The sequence below is a fragment of the Microcaecilia unicolor genome, chromosome 9 (genome assembly GCF_901765095.1).
Source record: "Microcaecilia unicolor chromosome 9, aMicUni1.1, whole genome shotgun sequence".
In the NCBI taxonomy this organism is placed as follows: domain Eukaryota; kingdom Metazoa; phylum Chordata; class Amphibia; order Gymnophiona; family Siphonopidae; genus Microcaecilia; species Microcaecilia unicolor.
Genome location: NC_044039.1, coordinates 226,745,796 through 226,767,970, shown reverse-complemented (window position 1 = coordinate 226,767,970; position 22,175 = coordinate 226,745,796). Strand labels below are relative to the sequence as shown.

The 22,175-nt window shown below is 45.5% G+C and overlaps 1 protein-coding gene across 1 annotated transcript in view; it reads right to left on the bottom strand.

Annotated features, from left to right (window-relative positions):
* The window catches only part of ALDH6A1 (aldehyde dehydrogenase 6 family member A1), a 188,209-nt gene that overhangs the window by 50,542 nt on the left and 115,492 nt on the right, over nucleotides 1–22,175 (bottom strand). Inside the window, exons 9-10 of the mRNA XM_030214333.1 lie at nucleotides 11,998–12,179; nucleotides 11,202–11,381 (exon numbers count right to left, since the gene is read on the bottom strand). Coding sequence (XP_030070193.1) covers nucleotides 11,202–11,381; nucleotides 11,998–12,179 — 362 coding nt within the window. The remainder of the gene's footprint in view (nucleotides 1–11,201; nucleotides 11,382–11,997; nucleotides 12,180–22,175) is intronic.

Below are 22,175 nucleotides of genomic sequence, written 5' to 3'. Positions count from 1 at the left end.
GTGTCGGCCACTGTTGGAGAAGAGCATCTACTCCCAGGGATCGAGGGTCCCGTCCTCTGCTGAAAAAGCGCGGCACTTGGCAATTGGCCGATGACGCCATCAGATCTAGGCTCGGCTGGCCCCAGCGCTTCGTGATGTCCAAGAACGCCTGAGCAGATAGCTGCCACTCTCCGGGATCCAAGGTATGGCAACTGAGAAAGTCCGCCTTGACATTCATGACTCCGGCAATGTGGGCCGCTGACAGCTGTTCCAGGTTCGCTTCCGCCCACTGGCATAGATTCATGGCCTCCTTGGCTAGAGGGGCGCTCTTGGTACCTCCCTGGCGGTTGACATAGGCCACAGCCGTGGCATTGTCCAACAGGACCCGTACAGGCTTCAACGCCAGTACCGGGATGAACTCCAAAAGCGCCAACCGAATGGCTCTGAGTTCCAGGAGGTTGATAGACCACTTTGCCTCTGCAGGAGACCAGAGCCCCTGCGCTGTCCTTCCCAAGCAGTGGGCTCCCCAGCCCGACAAAGAGGCGTCCGTCGTGATGACAATCCACTCCGGGGTCACCAGAGGCATTCCTGCAGACAACTTGTCTGTCTGCGTCCACCAGCTCAGCGCCTTGCGCACTGCTGGGTCCAAGGGAAGGCGCACAGCATAATCCTCCAACATCGGAGTCCAGCGCTGCAGCAGAGAGAGTTGTAGTGGTCTCATATGAGCCCTGGCCCAGGGCACTACTTCCATCGTGGCCGTCATAGAGCCCAACAGCTGCACATAATCCCAAGCCCGAAGAGGAGAGGCTACTAGGAACTGGTCCACCTGAGCCTGAAGCTTGACAATCCGATTGTCTGGCAGGAACACTCTGCCCACTTGGGTGTCGAATCGAACTCCCAGATACTCCAGGGACTGAGTTGGGCGCAGCTGGCTTTTCTCCCAGTTGATGATCCACCCCAGGGAGCTCAAAAGAGCAACCACCCGGTTCACAGCTTTGCCGCACTCTGCATAAGAGGGGGCTCGGATCAACCAGTCGTCCAGATAAGGATGGACTTGTACTCCTTCCTTCCTCAGGAAGGCCGCGATGACCACCATTACTTTGGAGAAGGTCCGCGGAGCAGTAGCCAACCCGAACGGGAGGGCTCTGAACTGGAAGTGTCGGCCCAGGACTGCAAAACGCAGGAAGCGTTGATGAGGAGGCCAGATGGGAATATGCAAGTACGCTTCCTTGATGTCCAAGGATGCCAGGTACTCCCCTGCCTTCACTGCCGCTATAACAGAGCGGAGAGTCTCCATGCGAAAGTGCCGAACTTTCAAGGCCCGATTGACCCCTTTGAGGTCGAGGATAGGCCGTACAGAACCTCCTTTCTTTGGTACCACAAAGTAAATGGAGTAACGCCCCTTGCCAAGCTGATTTTCTGGCACCGGAACGACCGCACCCAGGCGGATCAGATTGTCCAAGGTCTGCTGCACTGCCACAGCTTTGACCGGAGACTTGCAGGGAGAGAGTACAAACCCGTCTCTTAAGGGTCGGCAGAACTCTAGCTTGTAGCCGTCTCTGATGACTTCCAGCACCCAAGCATCTGAAATTATTGTGGTCCACTCGCCCAGAAACGAGGACAGCCGTCCCCCAATCTGCACTGGGGCATGGACCAAGGCCCCGTCATTGGGTATGAGACCCCGGGGGAGGACCGGAGGGAGCACCTCCGGGACGGCGGTCTCTGCGAAAGGAATGCTGCTTGGGGGAGAAGTTCCTCTTGAAGGAAGAGGGGGCAGAGGAGCCCGACCTGCCCGGGCGGTACCGACGGGCTTCCTGAAACCGTCCTCTGGAGGTACCGGGGCGAGTACTAGCCCGAGCCCTGACCTCTGGTAACTTCTTGCCCTTAGACGTGCCGAGATCGGTCACGATTTTGTCCAGCTCGACCCCAAAGAGCAGCTTGCCTTTAAAAGGCAATCTAGCCAGGCGGGATTTAGAGGAGTGGTCAGCAGACCAATGCTTCAGCCAAAGCCACCGCCGCGCAGAGATTGTCTGAGCCATGCCTTTAGCTGAGGCCCTCAAGACATCATACAGCAAGTCTGCCAAATAGGCCAAGCCCGATTCCAGGGCCGGCCAATCAGCCCTCAAGGAATGATCCGAGGGGGAAGCCCGCTGCACCAACGTCAGGCACGCCCTGGCCACATAGGAGCCGCAAACTGAGGCCTGCAAACTTAAGGCAGCCGCCTCGAAGGACGACCTTAAAGCCGCTTCCAATCTTCTGTCTTGGGCGTCCTTTAGTGCCGTGCCACCTTCCACCGGCAACGCCGTTTTCTTAGTCACCGCAGTGATTAAAGAATCCACGGTAGGCCACAGAAAGGCCTCACGTTCACTTTCAGGCAAAGGATAGAGGCGGGACATAGCCCTAGCCACTTTAAGGCTCGCTTCCGGGACATCCCATTGAGCCGAAATTAAGGTGTGCATGGCATCATGCACGTGGAAGGTTCTAGGCGGGCGCTTCGTCCCCAGCATAATGGCAGAGCCAACAGGGGCTGAGGGAGAGACGTCCTCCGGAGAGGAAATCTTCAAAATGCCCATGGCCTGCACTAACAGGTTGGGCAAATCCTCTGAGCTAAAGAGCCGCGCTGCAGAGGGGTCATCCGCTCCATCCGAGCGGGGATCCGTCTCCTCCAAGGAATCCGCAAAGGACCGTTGGGAGAACTCAGATACGCTGCCCTCATCTACATCGGAGGAGACAAAGTCCTCCAAGGCCTGGGAATCAACCCGAGGGCGTTTACCTCCGGGGGCCTCAACCTCTTTACCAGACGAGGGAGCAGGGGCAGCGTTTTGCATAAGGAAGGCCTGATGCAGCAGCAAAACAAACTCGGGGGAGAAACCCCCCAGACTGTGCACTTCCGCAGCCTGGGCTACAGCCCTAGACGCACCCTCAACCGGCGCTCGCAAGAGCGGGGGAGAGACATGCTGCGCATCCAAGATGGCATCCGGCGCGACACTCCGCGAAGGAGCCGCGCGGGAAGAACGGCGCTTAACTTTAGCCGCTTTTGTGCCGTCGCCCAAATTAAGGGCATTCATGGCATTAATGTCTCCCACCTCAAGGGCGACCCAAGAAGAAGCCGTCCGAGCCGCGTGGCCGGCCAAGATGGCGGAGGCGAGCAGCGGGGGATGGGCGTTTATGGCGGGAAAAACCGCCACACCGGAGGAAGGACCGGGACACTCATCGGTCACGAAACTGTCACCCAACAAGGGCGAATCAGACTTTAAGACCCCCGCATCCCCTCTAGAAGCGCCCAAGCGATCAGGGGAGCGACTCTTTGCGCCCTCGCCCTCCGACGCCATAGGCCACGTGGAGATCAATCGGGGAACCCCCTGCCCGCTATAAAAAGGTAAAAATTACCTGCTTTCCGCTCCGAGCTGTAACGACCTGGTGTCCCAGTGAGTAGCTGCAATAAACGTTTAAACGTCGAAATAAACGCCTTTAAGGACGTTCAAAATTTTTTTTTTTTTTTAACGGAGCCAGCGGGAGGGGGGAGAAAAGGAGGGACCTGGCACCACCAGGTTTGCACTTGCTCAAGAAGAGCCCTCAACCCCAGGCACTCAACAAAACCTAAAAATTAGGCTTGGAGGCCTAGCCAGAGCTGCTGCTGTGTGTGACCACCACCTGCTGAGATAGAGAACATATAGGGAGGCAAAAGTTTGCTCTCTATCTCCACCTGCTGGTAGATGGACACAACCCACCAGTCTATGGATTGATCAGCATGATGATATGGAATCTCAAGTTTGCTCTCCAAGACCTGTTCTCTAAATTATCGATCTTCTCCGTCATCTCTTTTATCGTGGCCGCCATTTGTTGCGCCACCGGTGTAAGTTCGTCTTTTACTTCGGACACCCTTCTCTCAAGCTCGCCCGTGCGTTGCATAGTTTCGGCCAGTGAGGTCTCTATATTCGTAATTTGGCTGGTTAATCTGTCCCATTTTGCTTCCAGCGCCCTCTCCACTGCCTTTGTCAGCTGGGATAGTTGTTCCACAGAAAAAGTCGGCCCCTCTGATGCTTGTTTAGCATTGGCCATGCCGTCTCCTGCTCGCGGTTTTTCTTTCTCCTTCTTCGTTGCTCTGCTTGCCATGGTTCTTGAGGGCGTTTCTAAGAAATTATCCATCCACTAACTGTTCAGAGGGAGGATTAAACTTGTATCGCCAGCTATTTCAGGGTTTTAAGAAGGTATATGGGTTTCGGGGCCCCTGAGAGCAGGAGAACACGTCTCTCTACAGCATCACGTGACTCCTTTTTTAAAACATATTTATAAATGACCTAGAGATGGGAGTAACTAGTGAGGTAATTAAATTTACTGATGACACAAAGTTATTCAAAGTTGTTAAATCACGAGAGGATTGTGAAAAATTACAAGAGGACCTTACGAGATTGGAAGACTGGGTGTCTAAATGGCAGCGCTATAGAAATGCTAAATAGTAGTAGTAGTAGTAGTAGTAGTAGTAGTGGTTGGGAGGCGGGGCTGGTGGTTGGGAGGCGGGGATAGTGCTGGGCAGACTTATCTGATCTGTGCCCTGAAGAGCATAGGTACAAATCAAAGTAGGGTATACACAAAAAGTAGCACACATGAGTTGTCTTGTTGGGCAGACTGGATGGACCGTGCAGGTCTTTTTCTGCCGTCATCTACTATGTTACTATGTTATGTTATTAGGAAAGGAATGGAAAACAAAAATGATGTTATAATGTCTTTGTATCGCTCCATGGTGCAACTGCACCTCGAATATTGTGTTCAATTATGGTCACCACATCTCAAGAAAGATATAGTGGAATTACAAAAGGTGCAGAGAAGGGCAACGAAAATGGTAGAAGCCAATATTGTAAGATAACCTTCCGAGCCACCAGACACAATTTACGACTTAAAAGAATCACAGCTCTGGATAAGGGCCTAAAGGCTCTGAGCACATCCAACAAAAATTGTTCTACCGATCCTTAGATGTCCTGACCTAATAACCTTGACAAAAATCTCCTAATCCGTTCTCAAAAGCTCCAAATCCTGGGACATGCCCAAAAAGCATGAAAGGAAGTGTGGCGCGGATGCCCACATTTCAAGCAGGAAGACTCCCCCTCACCCCCCATATGAGCCACCTGAGCTTTGGGCATATATGCTCTCAGAATCACTCTGTACCCACATTCTCTAAGTCTCGCATCAGTGGACAAAGTGTGAATCCCCTTAAGGGAGGCCATGACATCCCAGTGTTCCAGCGAAATCCCAGAATCAATCCTCCCATCTGTCTTTTAGAAAGGAAAAATCCCTCTGAGACTGACCTTTCACCAGGACCTTATGGAGCTGCAAAATAGAAAGCCCCTTGATCTCCACTTCTGCAAGGACTCGCAAACTCGAGCCCCCACCTTAATTTCAAATAAAGTTCTGTCCAAAGCAGATGCATAGTGCTGAAGTTGTGCATAAGCAAATTTATCCCTCCAAGCAGAACCCACCCTGTCCTGCAAGCTCTTGAAAGAAAGCATCCCCCCCTCCCCCAACCACATCTTCTAGTAAGGAAATCCCCTCCCTCCCAAATTTCAAAAGTGGGGTTATCCATCCCCGGGGTAAACGCCCCATTCCCCCGAATAGAAAGATGGGGTATGCTTTCCCCCTTCACTCAACGTGTAATTAAACTCTGGAATTTGTTGCCAGAGAATGTGGTAAAGGCAGTTAGCTTAGCGGGATTTTAAAAAAGGGTTGGACAGCTTCCTAAAGGTTCTTTGGGCTGCCCCAGTGTGGCAATACTTATGTACTTATGACAAATAAGGAACAAGAGAATTACTTAAGTTGGGAATTATAAAAATGACATGGGCACTGAACAAGTGAACAGAAGTTAGGAGTTAAAAGCAGCCTCAAAAAAGGTAGGTTTTTAGCCTAGATTTGAAAATTGCCAGAACTGGAGCTTGACGTACTGATTCAGGAAGTCTATTCCAGGCAGATGGTGCAGCAAGATAAAAGGAGCGGAGTCTGGAGTTGGCAGTAGAAGAAAAGGGTACAGATGAGAGATTTACCTGATGAACGAAGTTCCCAGGGAGAAGTGTAAGGGGAGATAAGAGGTGAGAGGTACTGAGGAGCTGCAGTGTGAATGCACTTGTAAGCCAATAAGAAGAGTTTGAATTGTATGCAGAAATGGATAGGGAGCCAATGAAGTGACTTGAGAAGAGGGTAATATGAGCATAAAGACACTGGTGGAATGTAAGTCGTGCAGCAGAGTTTTGAACATATTGAAAAGATGGCTTAGAGGGAGACCTGTGAGAAGCAGGTTGCAGTAGTGTAATTGAGAGATGATAAGGGTGTGGATAATGGTTTTGGTAGTGTGCTCAGATAGGAAGAGACAAATTTTGGTGATGTTAGAAAGAAATGACAGGTTTTAGCAGTCTGTTGGATATGTGCAGAGAAAGAGAGGGAGGATTCAAAGATGACCCCACGGTTATGAGGTGATGAGAGTGTTACCCACAGCGATGGAGAATGGGGGAAGAGGATAGGTTGATTTAGAGGGAAAGACAAGAAGCCCATTTTTGGTCATGTTTAGTTTCAGATGGCAGTGAGACATTTAGGCAACAATGTCAGACAGGCAGGCTGAGACTTGAGCCTGGATTCCTGCTGAAACTTCTGTTATGGAGAGGAAGATCTGGAACTTTTGCTTTATTGTCTCCTTGCTTGCTATTTAACGCAGCAGCTGCATGGCCCTGCCCCCTGCTAAACCAGAACTGACATTAGTACCTGTTGGGAATGATTCCACTCCCACTACGGCACACACTGCAGGCACACGCTTGAGTGTGCCCAAGGTGCAGGACTTACTCCTTCCTGTGCGAATGGAAATGATGTTTTTTGTTTGTTATTCACTATGCTATTTCCCCCTGTTTGCAACAATACTTTGTTACATAAGTACATAAGTATTGCCATACTGGGAAAGACCAAAGGTCCATGAAGCCCAGCATCCTGTTTCCAACAGTGGCCAATCCAGGTCACAAATACCTGGCAAGATCCAAAAAAGTACAAAACATTCTATACTGCTTATCACAGAAATAGTGGATTTTCCCCAAGTTCATTTAATAATGGTCTATGGACTTTTCCTTTAGGAAGCTGTCCAAACCTTTTTAAAACTCCGTTAAGCTATCCGCCTTTACCACATTCTCTGGCAATGAATTCCAGAGTTTAATTACACGTTGAGTAAAGAAACATTTTCTCCGATTCGTTTTAAATTTACTACATTGTAGCTTCATCGCATGCCCCCTAGTCCTATTTATTTATTGCATTTGTATCCCACATTATCCCACCTATTTGCAGGCTCAATGTGGCTTACATAGTTTTGTTAACATTGTCATTGCAGGGTGACAGTTACATTTAATATTGTGCAGAGGTTAAATAAGGGTAGAAAGAGGAAGGAAAGGATTGATTAAGGTAGTTATTTTAGGTGAGCTATCTTGACTGAGTGGGTTGTCGGGTGAATTATTGTGGCTTTTGCCGCATTGAGCCTGCTATGAATGGGAAAGCACGGGGTACAAATGTAACAAAAAAAAATATATTAGTTCTCATTGTATGCCTTGTTGAAGAGATATGTCTTCAGAGATTTGCGAAAGCGTAAACAGATGCTTCACATCTACCTGTTCCATTCCACTCAATATTTTATAGACCTCTATCATATCTCCCCCTCAGCCGCCTTTTCTCCAAACTGAAGAGCCCTAGCCGCTTTAGCCTGGGGAACCCCACTAACTACCCTTTTCCATTGAGAATACTGACCATTTAACCCTACTGTTTTCTATCTTTTAACCAGTTTTTAATCCACAACAGAACACTACCTCCTATCCCATGACTCTCCAATTTCCTCTGCAACATTTCTTTTCCCCTGACATGTCATCATCATCCCTGTTCACCAGGACCACCGCCCTAGCCAAATTCTTCCACCTGGCCCTCCAAAGGTAAGATGATTTCAAATCCTACCTCGTGAACAAGCCTCTTCCTCTAATGTTTTTTTCCCCAAGCCCGTGTTCAACTAGGGCTGATTAATGCCTGCTCCATCAGAGAAAACATTTTCTCATCAAAGACAACATTATTCAACATTCTTTAGAATGGTTCTTAGATGATGATCTTTCTTACCTAATTAAGACTACCACAATAGGCCACTCTTATCAATACTAGAATAGATAAAAGAGGTGGGTGGAAGCCTTACTGTCATATACTCTTCCTCCCTCCCCATTTGCTTTACTGAGCCCTTGGTTGCGGTTGCACCGCCTATTGAATTTCTTCCCTTTAGACTCAACCCAGTCGTTGGACACACCTAGCCAGTCAGGTTTTCAGGATACCCACAATGAATATGCATGAGATAGATTTGCATACAATGGAGGTAGTGAATGCAAATTTATCTCATTAATAGTCATTATGGATATTCTGAAAACTTGACTGGCTAGGTGTGTCCTGAGGTCTGGGGTGAGAACCCCTGCTATCACCCCTTTGGAATCAGTTATTAGTAACTATTACCTTCACTTTGCTCACCCTATTATTCTTGGAGTCTTGAACCTCCACCTAGATGACCTGCAAGCGCCACACAGTGCTGACTTTCTTAAATTTCTTGATACTTTACTCATGTTATGCTACCTACTCATAGTGCAGGATACATTCTGTGCCGCATACACTCTGGATGTCTTACTATCTTCCTTGGTCCCATGTCCTCGTATCCAAACATTATCTCTGATCCCACTTCTTTGGACTTATTTTATCATCTTATTGTATTTTTAGCTTGGTGACATCAATATTATTGCCCCCAGTTAATCCAGAAGATTCACTGCTGAATCATTTTTAGAAGAATTTTCTTGAGCTTAAGATGCCTTTTCTATGATTGCCAGGTTTCTCCTAACAATCTTGCACCTGAGCTTAGATTCCTTTTCTACTCTTGATAGATTGCCAGGCCTTGTAATGGCACAATAGGATTTATAACAATCTTGCACCCTTCTCGCATACATTGAACACCACTTGCCACCTACGTTAAGCCCCTTGGTTTAACTGCAACTCTGTCTTGATTAAGCATCAATTAAGGCAATCTAAGATTCGTTACAGAAAATGCAAATTCACTCCCAACTTGAACCTCTAATGCTCAACTGCATTTACTACAAGTCTTCCATCACAATGCAAAGAAATATTATTCATTGTAAATAACTTGATCACCAAATGTGGGCAAAATTTTACTATATCCTAAGTTCTCTTTCTACCCCCTCTGGGTTCGGATGTCACAATTATTGCGGACTGCCTGGCGAGTCACTTCTCATGCAAAATTCTCACTGCCCAATTGCCTTTCCTCGTCTCTAACCTTACCCATTAAATTAGTGAACGTTTCTGGCTGTCAGGATTCTTTGGGGCTTGTGCTCAGTAGCAGATTCTCTGTTTTCACTCTTCCAATGCCTTTTGCAGTCTCTCAAGCACTTAGTGCTGTTCAAACCACAATGGCACATGATCCACTTCCTTCTAAGTTTTATTAAGCAGTTTGACACTCTACTTTTTTCATTTATTCATGCCATGCGTATTATTATTAATACCTTAGTTTCTGGCTACTTTCCTGCTTCATGGAAAGCAGAATATGTTTGTCAGTGAAGCACATTGAAGTGGGACCCTCAGTGGTATCAAATTTCTGCCCAATTGACAGTTACCAATTATCTCTTTGTCTCATTAATCCATGCTTTTGAATATGATCTGTAATTTTGCTCTTTATACTAGTCTCCCATTTTGCCCGGTACCAATGTCAGGCTCACCAGTCTATAATTTTCTGCATCATCTCTGGCCAAGTTTTACCTTATAAACGCTAATCTTTGAGGCCAGACCACAGCTAGACCTGGCTTTGGTTAACCTTGAAGATAAAGGCTAGTGGACACTGAGACTGTGGGGTTCTGTCAAGGATAGGGCTGCAGAAGATTGTTAGTGAATTGCAAGGGATTTTTTCCTGTGTAAGGAGGAGAATTTAACATTCTTTTGAAACAAATAAAGTGCTTTCTTTACTTTCACCCGAGTGGATATGTCTGTTAAGGCCCTGTGCCCATGCCATCGTTCATGTTCTTATATACTGTTACTAAAATGTAGTTGCCTAACTAAGGCTACACCTGTTGCACACTGTCATGAGTAAATGTCTTCATAAAGGCAGTTAATAAGAAAGGAGTGACGTCACCCTGAGGGAATGGCTGCTTAGCAAGGGAGCACCGCTGGGACAAAGTGTAAAAGTGCAGTTTTCCTCCATCTTTGGTATTAAGTGAGCAGTTCGAGCTTACCTGCATATCTTTTGATGGCAACTCGGAAACGCCTGGAAAAATTTAAATTTGCACCAACCTGTGAAGATTCCCTGCATTCGTTGGCAGTCAGGGCTTCTATGGTGGGAATAACAATGGCATCCAACTGCTCAGACCCTCCTCAGCCAGCCCTCCCAGTAAAAGAAGTCACTCACCACCCAGGGGGGTCAACTTCAGTTCTCCCTAAAAAATGTATACTTTCCCCATCCACAAACAATAAATGCTAGGATCAGATGAACAGTCAGTCCCCCCCCCCCCCCAAAAAAAAAAAACCTCCCTGCTCATACCGTGATATAAGGTACAGCTTGGTACCTTAATGATCACGTTGCTACACCATTCTTGTCTTAATATGAGGAATGAGTGTGACTTCATGTATTTTCAAAAATAAACAGAAAGCATATTGTCCTGAATTATTTGCAAATGGTAAAGTGTGCATCAAACCATTACTGTTGATCAGTTAAGTTTTTGAGTTGTTTTTATTATACATTAATTCAATAAACAAAAGACAAAAAGTAATTCTGATTTCTACTCTGAAGCTATCTTACTCCCATGCCTGAGGGTACACTAAATAACTCTCAGGGAAAACAGAGAACCAAGGAAATATTACAGCCTGCCACAAAGTAATAAGATGAAACAATACAGAACACAGCAGAATTCTGGAACGGTCTCACTTCTAATTTTGTACTATTTGTATAAATTAATATATCTTTGAGGCAATTAATTTACAAACTGTCATGCTGATAAAATTTTATAAATTGAGTGAACAGCACATATACAGATAAGAGAGAGAGAAAGAAAAGCCAGCCAAAAAGAGGACAAACACAAGGAGTCAGGTGAGACACTGAAAAGTGTGTATGCAGGTGTGGATTTGGTGAGGCTAGAGATCATGCAACTGCAAGAAGTAGGGGATAGTAAATTTCATACCTGTCCCACATCCACGAGATGGCTGTATTTCCGAGCAGTAGCCCCATTAGTAGTGAATATGGCAGTTCCATTTCCATAAGGATTCCTATTTACAATTTCAATAGCTTCTTCCAAAGTCTTAGTCTCCAGAACCACCAGAACAGGGCCAAATATCTCCTCTTTGTAGCAAGTCATGTTGGGCTGCAGAATCAAATTATATCTCATTCTTGCTTCCACCTAAGACACATTCTCTTAAAAAGACACCCCCTCCCAAGGGTTGCCAGTGCCTGCACATTCACACACATTTTTCATTATGGGAAGCCTGTGGATGTATATCCTATGGTTCCCTTTCCCAATCTAGAGCCAGTAACAACTACATATCTCATGCCCCTTCTCCTCTGGGCCACCAGCAAATAAAAACACCCCTCCCCGAGCTGTACTTTGCTGTGCATTCCTTGTCCTCCATTAAGTGATACGAAACATTGGAATGTTTTGCTTTTCTTTTCAGAGGAGGAAAATGACATTATCCCACGCTCTGTCCTACTGGTAGAGGATACAAAGCAAGTCTCTTTCCTAGGGAGGGAGGAGGAGGATATGTTTGAACCTTGTGTGTATATAGCATCTCAGTGTTGAGGTTATAGAAGATGTATTGGGGGATGACGTCTCAGTTTTACCTTCTTTATATGTTATACCTTCAGCATTGTTTTCAGTCCATCAGAACAGAAATAAGACTAGATACAGATTTAATTTCTGTGTATCCTATAATACCCTCCCTTCCTTTCTTTGTCATTTGAAACAGACAATCTCTTTGACTTACCTTGACCTTACTCAGAATAGTGGGACCAACAAAGTTCCCATTTTCATAGCCCTTCACTCTGACACTGCGCCCATCCAGGACTAATTCAGCCCCCTCCTTCACTCCACTCTCCACCAGATCACAGACCCGTTTCTTGGCACTGGGGCTGATTAATGGCCCCAGGTCAGCACCAGCCTGATCTCCTGCAGGAAGCAGAAGTTGAACACCATTTTCTATATAGCAGAAATTTTCACGAGGCTCTTATTTAGGCGAGAAGACAAAGAAAGCTAAACATATTCAAATCTTATGCAAGGGAAAACTTGTGTGGTAAATTGAGCAAAGATATTTACACTTAAACCAGCACATATCACAAAATACACAATGAATATGCATTGAAAACTTATCACAGTGGGAGGGATGAGTAGAGGAAGAGAGGCAGCATTTAACAGGAAAGAGAAACGGGAAGTGTGGCTTCAGTATGTGTTTAGCGAGGTGCCAATGTGTGGTGGCACTTCGGTTTCCGTTGGACATGGGCACAACGAAGCCATGATTACTGGCACACCTTCCACCCCACTTACTACAAGTTTTCCATGTGTATAATTTCAAGCTTTTAGCTGACTACATTATGAAATATCGCGTGATGAAATGTCTGCAGTGATGAAGAGTCACGTGATGAAGTAATGAAAATGCTGTTCTTCTGCACCTAAAAATGTTATATGTAAAGGCTCATATTTAGGAGCTCAAAAGAACAGATGCAGATGTGTGCTGGAATGCCACCTCCCCCCCCCCCCATCTGTCACAGGTTTTCCACGCATACAATTTGAATACATTTAGTTTGAATATGTGATGATGCCTTGAATGATATATCAGCAAGAAGCATATAATTAAGAAAGCAAAGTTACTCACTTGTAACAGGTGTTCGAGGACAGCAAGGAGAAATTATGCCTTACCTGATAATTTTCTTTAGCCAGACAAATTGTTCTGCACAAATGGGTTGTTACCCATTCCTACCAGCAGGTGGAGGTAGAAAAAAAAAAAAGACTGAATTCTTCCAGTGACTTCACTGGTATAAGCTGTGTTGCCTCCTGGAAGATACCAGTAATGCCAAAGCAGGAAGTCCCTTTGTAATGTACCCATGTCCCATCAACTACTGCAACCACAATGAGCAGCATGTGATCAAACACATAAGAACATAAGTATTGCCATACTGGGACAGACCGAAGGTCCATCAAGCCCAGCATCCTGTTTCCAACAGTGGACAATCCAGGTTACAAGTACCTGGAAAGATCTCAGAACACTACAATACATTTTATGCTGCTTATCCTAGAAATAAGCAGTGGATTTTCCCAAGTTCAACATAATAACAGATTATGGATTTTTCTTTTAGGAAGCCATCCTAACCTTTTTAAAACCCTGCTAACAGCTTTTACAACATTCTCTGGCAATGAATTCCAGATTTTAATTACACATGGAGTGAAAATTTATTTTCTCCAATTTGTTTTAAATTTACTACTTTGTACCTTCATTGGGTGCCCCCTAGTCCTAATAATTTTGGAAAGAGTAAACATGGGATTCACGTCTACCCATTCCACTCCACTCATTATTTTAAAGACCTCTATCATATCTCCCCTCAGCTGTCTTTTCTCCAAGCTGAAGAGCTCAAGCTGTTTTAGCCTTTCATCACTGGGAAGTTGTCCCATCCCCTTTATCGTTTTTGTTGCACTTCTCTGTACCTTTTCTAATTCCACTGTATCTTTTTAGAAATGCAGTGACCGGAATTCCACATAGTATTTAAGGTGAGGTTGCACCATGGAGCGATACAAAAGCATTATAATGTCCTCATTTTTGTTTTCCATTCCATTCCTAATATACCTAACATTCTATTTGCTTTCTTAGCCACTGCCGCACACTGAGCAGAGGGTTTTCAATGCATCAATGATGACACCTTTCCTGGTTGGCGACTCCTAATGTGGAACCTTGCATTACGTAGCTATAGTTCGGATTCCTCTTTCCCATATGCATCACTTTGCACTTGCTCACATTAAACATCATCTGCCATCTGGATACCCAATCTCCCAGTCCTATAATTTTTCATGATCCTCTTGCGATTTAACAACTTTGAATAACTCTGTGTCGTCAGCAAATTTAATTACCTCACTAATTACTCCCATTTCTAGATCATTTATAAATATGTTAAAAAGTAGCACAGACCCCTGCGGAACCCCACTATCTACCCTTCTCCATTGAGAATACTGACAGATCCTGACAGACTAAGGACATAGAGGACGTTAGGAATGAAGCAGCATAGAAATCAACGCAGGAGAGTACCCCAACTTTTCCAAGCGCCTCCTTTCAATGGCCAAACCGTAAGCCAGAAGGGATCCTGGTCTTCCATTTCTACCGGTCCCTGCCAGAGGATACCCCGACCCCTTGATAAGTGAAGCAGGTCCTCCATGATAAGATGCCGGAGATCCACATAACAAGGTCTGCTGGGCCAACTGGAGAGCCACCAGCAAGACCAGATACGGAAAACGTGCAATCCTACACAAAAGGTGTTCTATGAGAGGCCAATGAGGGAAGACAAAGGAACTCCTCCTCTGGCCACGGTTAAACCAAGGCATCGATCCCCTGGGAGGGTAGATCCCTCTATCAACTGGAGATCTGCCTTTGTGTTGGCCTGTGTTGCCATCAAGCCGAAGAGTGGTGGCCCCAGAGGTCCAGAATAAGCTGAAAGGCCAGATGCCCCAACTCCCATTCCCCTGGATCCAAGAGAGAGTTGCTGAGAAAGTCCGCTTGCACACTGTCCTTGCTTGCAATGTGAACTGCTGAAAGGCCAACAGATGGGTCTTTTTCTAGTGGCAGCGACTCGCTGCCTCCAGAGCCATCACCTGACTCCAGGTAGCTCTCTGCTTGTTGCTGTACACCACAGCCATGGTGCTGACATCACTCTGACCACCTTGCCCTCTAGCAGTGGACAAAATTCCAGCAAGGCCAGGCACACCACACGGATTTTCATGCAGTAAATGGTGCTTATGTACTTATGTGCAAGCCGTCTCTTGGCTCAACCATAGGACCTAAGCCACACGACCCAGAGAGGGACCCCCAAACCGAGACGACTCACATATGTGGTGACCAAAACCCACTGAGGGGGATCCACAGAAACCCCTTTCAACAGATGGGCTGCACTGTCCCACCAGTCCAGACTGAGCCTCACCTTGGACGTGAGAGGAAGAGGATGTTGAAAGTCCCGACCAGCCAGAAGCAAGAGGGTCTGCTGCAGAGGACGCATGTGGGCCCTTGCCCAAGGGACAACCTTCAGCGTCACACAATGGCACCCAAATGCTGCAAGTAGCTTCAAACTGTGGGCATCTGAAGTTCACACAACTGACATTTCTGTGCCCGCTCTTCTGAGAAGAACACAATCCCTCGGATCGTGTCAAACTGGAGCATCTGCTAGTCAGATACTCCAGCACGAGAGGGCACCAAGTGACCCTTGGGTCGATTCACGACCTAGCCCATGAACTCCAGAAAAGAAATCACCTGAGCTATGGTTGAATGGACTCAGCCTCTGAATCAGCCAGTCAGATTTAGGTGAACCCACACCCCTTGGCATCTCAGGTGCGCAGCCACCACCACCATAACTTTGGAAAAGGTGCGTGGCAAAAGGCACAGCTCAGAACTGAAAATACTGCCCCTGCACACAGCACAAATATCGCCTGCGGAAATACACAATGAAGATATGCAAGTAGGCTTCTGTGAGGTCCAGTTAAGCTAAAAACTCCTCTGGCCAAACCAATGTGATGACAGAGCGTAGAATCTCCATGTGAAAGTGCTGAAACAACATCACCTCTATGAACGTTGCTGGCCTCTGCAGGACCCACAGCACCTGCCCACCGGCATTCCCGACTGCGTGGCAGGCACCGGGGGGTGGGGGGCTGCTGAGCTTCAGGAGATTCCCTAAGCCCAAAGTCTGGGAACCTCCTCAGGGGTGTTAATTGGGGAAATCCCTCACTTGCTAGTACAAGGGATTTCCCCAACTGAACTCTGTGCTTTTTTTTTTTTTAAATAGAGCTCTTAAAGCAGCAGGAGCAGCAACATAGTAACATAGTAGATGACGGCAGAAAAAAGACCTGCACGGTCCATCCAGTCTGCCCAACAAGATAAACTCATATGTGCTACTTTTTGTGTATACCCTACCTTGATTTGTACCTGTCCTCTTCAGGGCACAGACCGTAGAAGTCTGCCCAGCACTATCCCCACCTCCCACCATCAGCTCTAGCAATACAGCTCTAGCAATAAAGCTCTATTTCCTAACAGAGGGAAGAGCTGACAGGCTCCAAAAAAGGAAACCCAACAAAACCTGGGGTTGCAGAGGAGCCGTAGTGGTGGTGGTGGTGTTCATTCCAAAGGGGTGCCAGGCAAGGCAGGGGGATGAGGACTCCCATCCTTGGGCAAGGTCCCAGGGGACCAAGCCCAAAACTGCAAACAGTAACACTATCAAGTGAGAACTGGGGCTGTGGAGCCAAACTCTGCACTCGACTAGGCACAGAACAAATCCATAAGCCTAGGAGCAGCCCTAGCCGGATCCAAGATGGCGCTCCTGAGTGGACGTGCGCTACGCTAGCTCTGATCTCCGTGCAGTCTTTCAGGCCATGGAGAATCCTAGAACCCAGCTACCATAGGGAAAAGGAAGGGGAAATCCGGGACACTCACCTCCACGAGTGTGGTGAAAGCCCCAGCCATGCGCCAGTTGACTCTCGAAGAGATGCGAACGCAGACGCCGGGAGAACAACCATGCCCTTCGGGAAGCCCCGCAGAGGAGCTTGCGCATAGCGTTGAAGGAGTGACGCTCTCTCCTCCTTCACTGACAGCGCCTCCAAGACCGGGGAGAGAATTGGAGACTGGAGTGCTGCAGCCTATGGGAACTTCCACGGAAGGTATTGTCCCGGCGGCTACAGGTGGAGGCCCAACAGCCACTTCTACTCCTGTCGGAATATCGGAGCAGGCAGAATTAACAACTTATATGCCATTAAATCAACAGGAGGACTCTCCCCAGAATATTGGAGGTATTGTAAGACCGTCTGTTATAACCCTTGAAACGCTGTGGGATGCTATCCAAGTGTTAAATAAGAACATTCAACAAGGTTCTAACTTTTGGGCTGGAGAAGTGGCGGAGATAAAAAAAATCACAACAAATTACTGAAAATGTCTTAGAACAAAATACTAAAGTGGAACTTTTGGAGACTGAAATTAAACACCTTAAACAATTTTCCTCAGACATGGTTAAAACCAATAATATTCAGTCATGGAAACTTGAGTATTTAGAAAATCAAACCAGGAGGAATAACTTGCGTTTTCTGAATTTTCCTAAATCCCCGCTTATTTCCAGCAGGGATATGTTGAATAAATATTTTAAAGAGGTTTTGGGTTTATCCCCTGAAGCTCTGCCACCTATTACTAATGCTCAATATATTACCACTTTAAGAACACTGCCAGAAAAAACGCAACCTGAGTTAAATATAACTGCTTTTTTGGAGAACTCAATTGAAACTATTACTGATAGGACCACAATGATTGTTTCATTTGCACTTGAACATGATCGGAACAGTATATTTCGTTTGTATTTCCGCCACTTGAACTCTGAATTCCTGGGTGCCAAAATACAGATTTTTCCAGATATTTCCAAAGACACTCAGAGAAGGAGAAAGGAATTCTTAATGTTAAAGGAGAGAGTTGCCCGATTAGGAGCAACTTTTCTCCTTAAATTTCCATGTAAGTGCTTGATCTCCATGAACTCATCCACATATATTTTTTTGGACCCAAAGAATTTAGTTCAATTTATTTCTAGTAAAGAACAAGGTTGATCCTCTTGGTAGTAAACGCTATGTCGAATTGTGCATGATTTTTTTCTCCTTCCACTCGATTTCTTTAATTTTCTTTATAATATATTCTTTGTTCTTGGATCGAATTACTTTGTGGGCAAACAGTTAAAATTTAAAGTTGATAATTATATTATATACCTTCAATTTGATATTTTCTAAATTGCATAAGTTTATGTGTATACATAAATGTATTTTGAAAATGATAAAAAAAAAAAAAGCCTAGGAGCAGCCCTTAGGATCAACCACGCTGCGTGGTCATGACCAGCAAAGCAGAGAGCTGGGACAGGGATTCAGGAGAACTGAACAGCAACCTACCACCTGCAGACTGTAGAGAAAAATACTGAAATCTTCCAGAGGACACCACAGCTTATACCGGTGATGTCACTGGTAGAATCCAGTCTTTTCTCTACTTCTACCTGCTGGTAGGAAAGGATAACAACCCAGTTGTACACAATGACTGAGCTGACATCGAGAAAGATGCTTATTCTGACTGATGGGTGATGTCACCGTGGGAGCCTCAACACAAAGGTGCTCTCCAGCATTCTATATTTTAGAAACCTTTGAAAGCAGCTCGTTGTGCATGCATAGGACTAAGTCAGTCTAATAAAATAGCTGATAGAATGTATGAATGTTTTACTGTGATTCACTTCACACAGAGGCAGAATACAAAAACTTAAACCATTAAACTCCAAGGGGAGGTGGGTGGGGCAATCAGAATATGCAATCTGATATCCTCAGAGAAAACCTGCTACAAGTAAGTAACTTTGTTTTCTCTGAGAACAAGTAGGACGCGATATTCTGATGACAGAATATAGTCGTTTCCAATATCATTTTTACCACACTTTTTTTGATCTTATGAATCAAATTATTTACTTATGTATGGTATGGTTCTTTTGAGTTGCATTATTTCATTTAAGCATTTACATTTTTTAATGTTTTCCATATTGCTACTGTATTTCATGTTTTAATATATGTTATCTGATTCCTTATATATATAAATGTACTTAAGACTCCTGAGACAGGTGCGGCAGGTGCTGAAACACGGTCCTGTGTCAACAAGACATTATTCCAGAATAAAATCTGTGTATGAGATACTCCTGTCTCCCTTGTGTTTGGAAGTGCGTTTTGCCTACACTACTCCACTTCACCTTTGTTGATAAGCTTGTAGTGTTCACTGTTCCTCCACTTTGGCGGTCCTTTCCTCCATTCTGACTGATGGGCATTCCCTAGCTACTGGGCTGTCTGAAAATGAAAAAGGAGAGAGAAATGTTTCAGGTAAGTGGAGAAATAAGTCTTCCCAAGGGGTGCCCCACTCTTCACATGATCCTGCAGGCTACGGCCATGTTCAGCGACCACTTGCAACCTCACATGCAACCTTGTGAGGTTGCACAATCCGACTCAGCCTGTCTACCAGACAAATGTTGTTCCCCGTGGCTCCGAGAACCATCCTGTGGGTGGCAGCTCATCGCCACATTCTGACTGCTTCCTGACACAGAACGTATGAGCTCACGCCTCCCTGATTGTTCAGATAATAGATTGCAACCTGATTGTCTGTTTGGATGAGGACAATTGATGTAGGAGCTGGCCCCTGAAAGCCTTTAGAGCATTCCATATGGCCCTTAACTCCAGGAAGTTAATCTTGAGCAGACCACTGACCCTGGGTGTGAAGCTCATCTACATGAGCTCCCCAATCTAAGTTGGATGTAACTGTTGTCAGTGTCTTGTGGGGGTTAAAAGAATTTAGAATGATAGTCCCTTGGACAAAGTGTTGTGAATGGTTCCCTAAGACAGAGACTTTTTGAGGGAAGGAGTGAGTGATGGTGATAATATCTGCTGGGTTTCCTGTGGCACGACCACTGGGAAGCTAAAATCCACTGGGACATTGTCAAATGGAGGTATGCCATGGGTGGACAGTTGAGGCCGTGTGGTCTAGCAATCTCAACATTTGCCAAGCTCATACCTGCTGGTTCTGCCGGACCTGTAGCACAGCAGAAATGAGGGTTTGTATGCATTGGGCTGTGAGAAAAGCTCTGGCCTGAATTATGTCCAGTACGGCTTCTATGAACTCCAATTTTTGAACAGGGTTTAGGTGGGATGTGGGGTAGTTGATAACCAGACCTAGTAGCTGCAGCACTCAAATAGTTTTGCACATGGATTCCTGTGCCCCTTCCTTGATGTGCTCTTTACCAGCCTATCATCTAGGTAAGGAAACATATGAACTCCCAGTCTGCGTAGAAGGCTGTGACTACTGCTAAACATATTCTCCCCAATATTCAAAACTATTTAACCAGACAGGAATGGTTCCTGGCCAGTTAAACAGTGTTTAAACGCTTAATCATGGATATTCAGCGGGAGATAACCAGTTATCTCCCACTGAATATCAGTATAGCCAGCTAACGTTTTAGCAGCCAAAATAAAGCTAGATATTCAATGTCAGTCGCCAGATACGACCCAGCATTGAATATCTGGGTTTAATGCCGGTGGCAGACAGCATACTGCCCATAATAGACCCACCAACATTCTGGCAGCAATTTTATACAGACGAATGGACAACACCCAAAGAGTCACCCCAATTTCTCCAAGAATGGGACAACAGATGTAGAACAGTACTAGACAACATAGCACCAATTCAAACCAGAACCTCACATAGAAAAAACTCAATACCATGGTTCAATGAAGAACTGAAAGAACTAAAAACACAGGTCAGAAGATTAGAACGAGCATGGACCAAGAAAAAAGACGAACATACACTCAAAGACTGGAAACAGCTACAAAGAAACTATCAGACAAACTAAAAGAACGTACCACAAAACTAAAATAGGACCAAACTACAAGGACACACACAAACTCTTCTCACTCGTAAATAAACTCCTAAATACTACACCAGTCACCTCTAACAACACAGACAACCCATCCGCAACCAATCTTGCGAAATACTTCAATGAAAAAATTATAAAGCTCCGACGCATGATACCTACCACTACTGAATACACAAGCATCCTTGAATGTTTAGATCCAAAACCTGAGGAAAGTCCAGCAGATCGATCATGGACCAATTTTGACATGATATCACCAGAGGAATTCTCACAATGGCTCGGAAAATACGCCAAGTCACAATTCAAATTAGACATCTGTCCCAATAGCCTAATAAGATCCGCCCCCAAACAATTCAAAAAAAGACCTCACGAATCATATAAACCACAGGCTTCAAAATGGTCTCTTTCCCACGGAGCAAGGAAACATCTTACTTACTCCGTTGCCAAAAGATGCTAAGAAAAGCACAATGGACCTAACCAACTATCGCCCAGTAGCATCTATTCCGTTCATAACCAAACTCATGGAGGATATAGTGACGAAACAACTCTCTGACTACCTAAATAAACACTCAATTCTGCACGAGTCCCAATCAGGATTTCGGTCAAATCACAGCACCGAAACAGTACTAGTATCTGCAATGAACTCATTCAAACAAGCAATTGCAACTGGTAACAACATACTCCTCCTACAATTCGACATGTCCAGCGCCTTTCACATGGTTAATCATGGAATACTACTACATATACTAGAATACTTCGGAGTAGGAGGTACAGTTCTTAAGTGGTTCAAAGGATTCCTGACCACAAGATCATACCAAGTAACAACGAATGCGGACATATCAGCCCCATGGACACCTGAATGTGGAGTTCCCCAAGGATCCCCACTATCACCAACTCTCTTTAACCTAATGATGATACCTTTAGCCAAACTTCTAGCCAATTAAAACCTTAATCCCTACATATATGCAGATGACGTCACGATTTACATCCCATTCAAACATGAGCTAAACAAAATCACCAACGAGATCAACCAAGGCCTCCAAATCATGCACTCCTGGGCGGATGCATTTCAGTTGAAACTCAATGCAGAAAAAACACAATGTCTCGTACTCACCTCACAACACAACAACTATTCTACAATAACCACACCATACTGCTCTCTCCCCGTCGCACAAAATCTAAAAATCCTAGGAGTTACCATAGACCGAAACCTCACACTCGATACTCACGTGAAGAACACAACGAAAAAGATGTTCCACGCTATGTGGAAACTCAAAAGAGTAAAACCTTTCTTCCCGAGATATATCTTCCGTACCTTGGTACAATCAATGGTAATAAGTCATCTGGACTACTGTAATGCACTGTACGCTGGCTGCAAAGAACAAACCATCAAAAAACTCCAAACAGCCCAGAATACCGCCGCCAGGCTCATATTTGGAAAAACCAAATATGAAAGTGCAAAACCCCTAAGAGAGAAACTTCACTGGCTCCCACTTAAGGA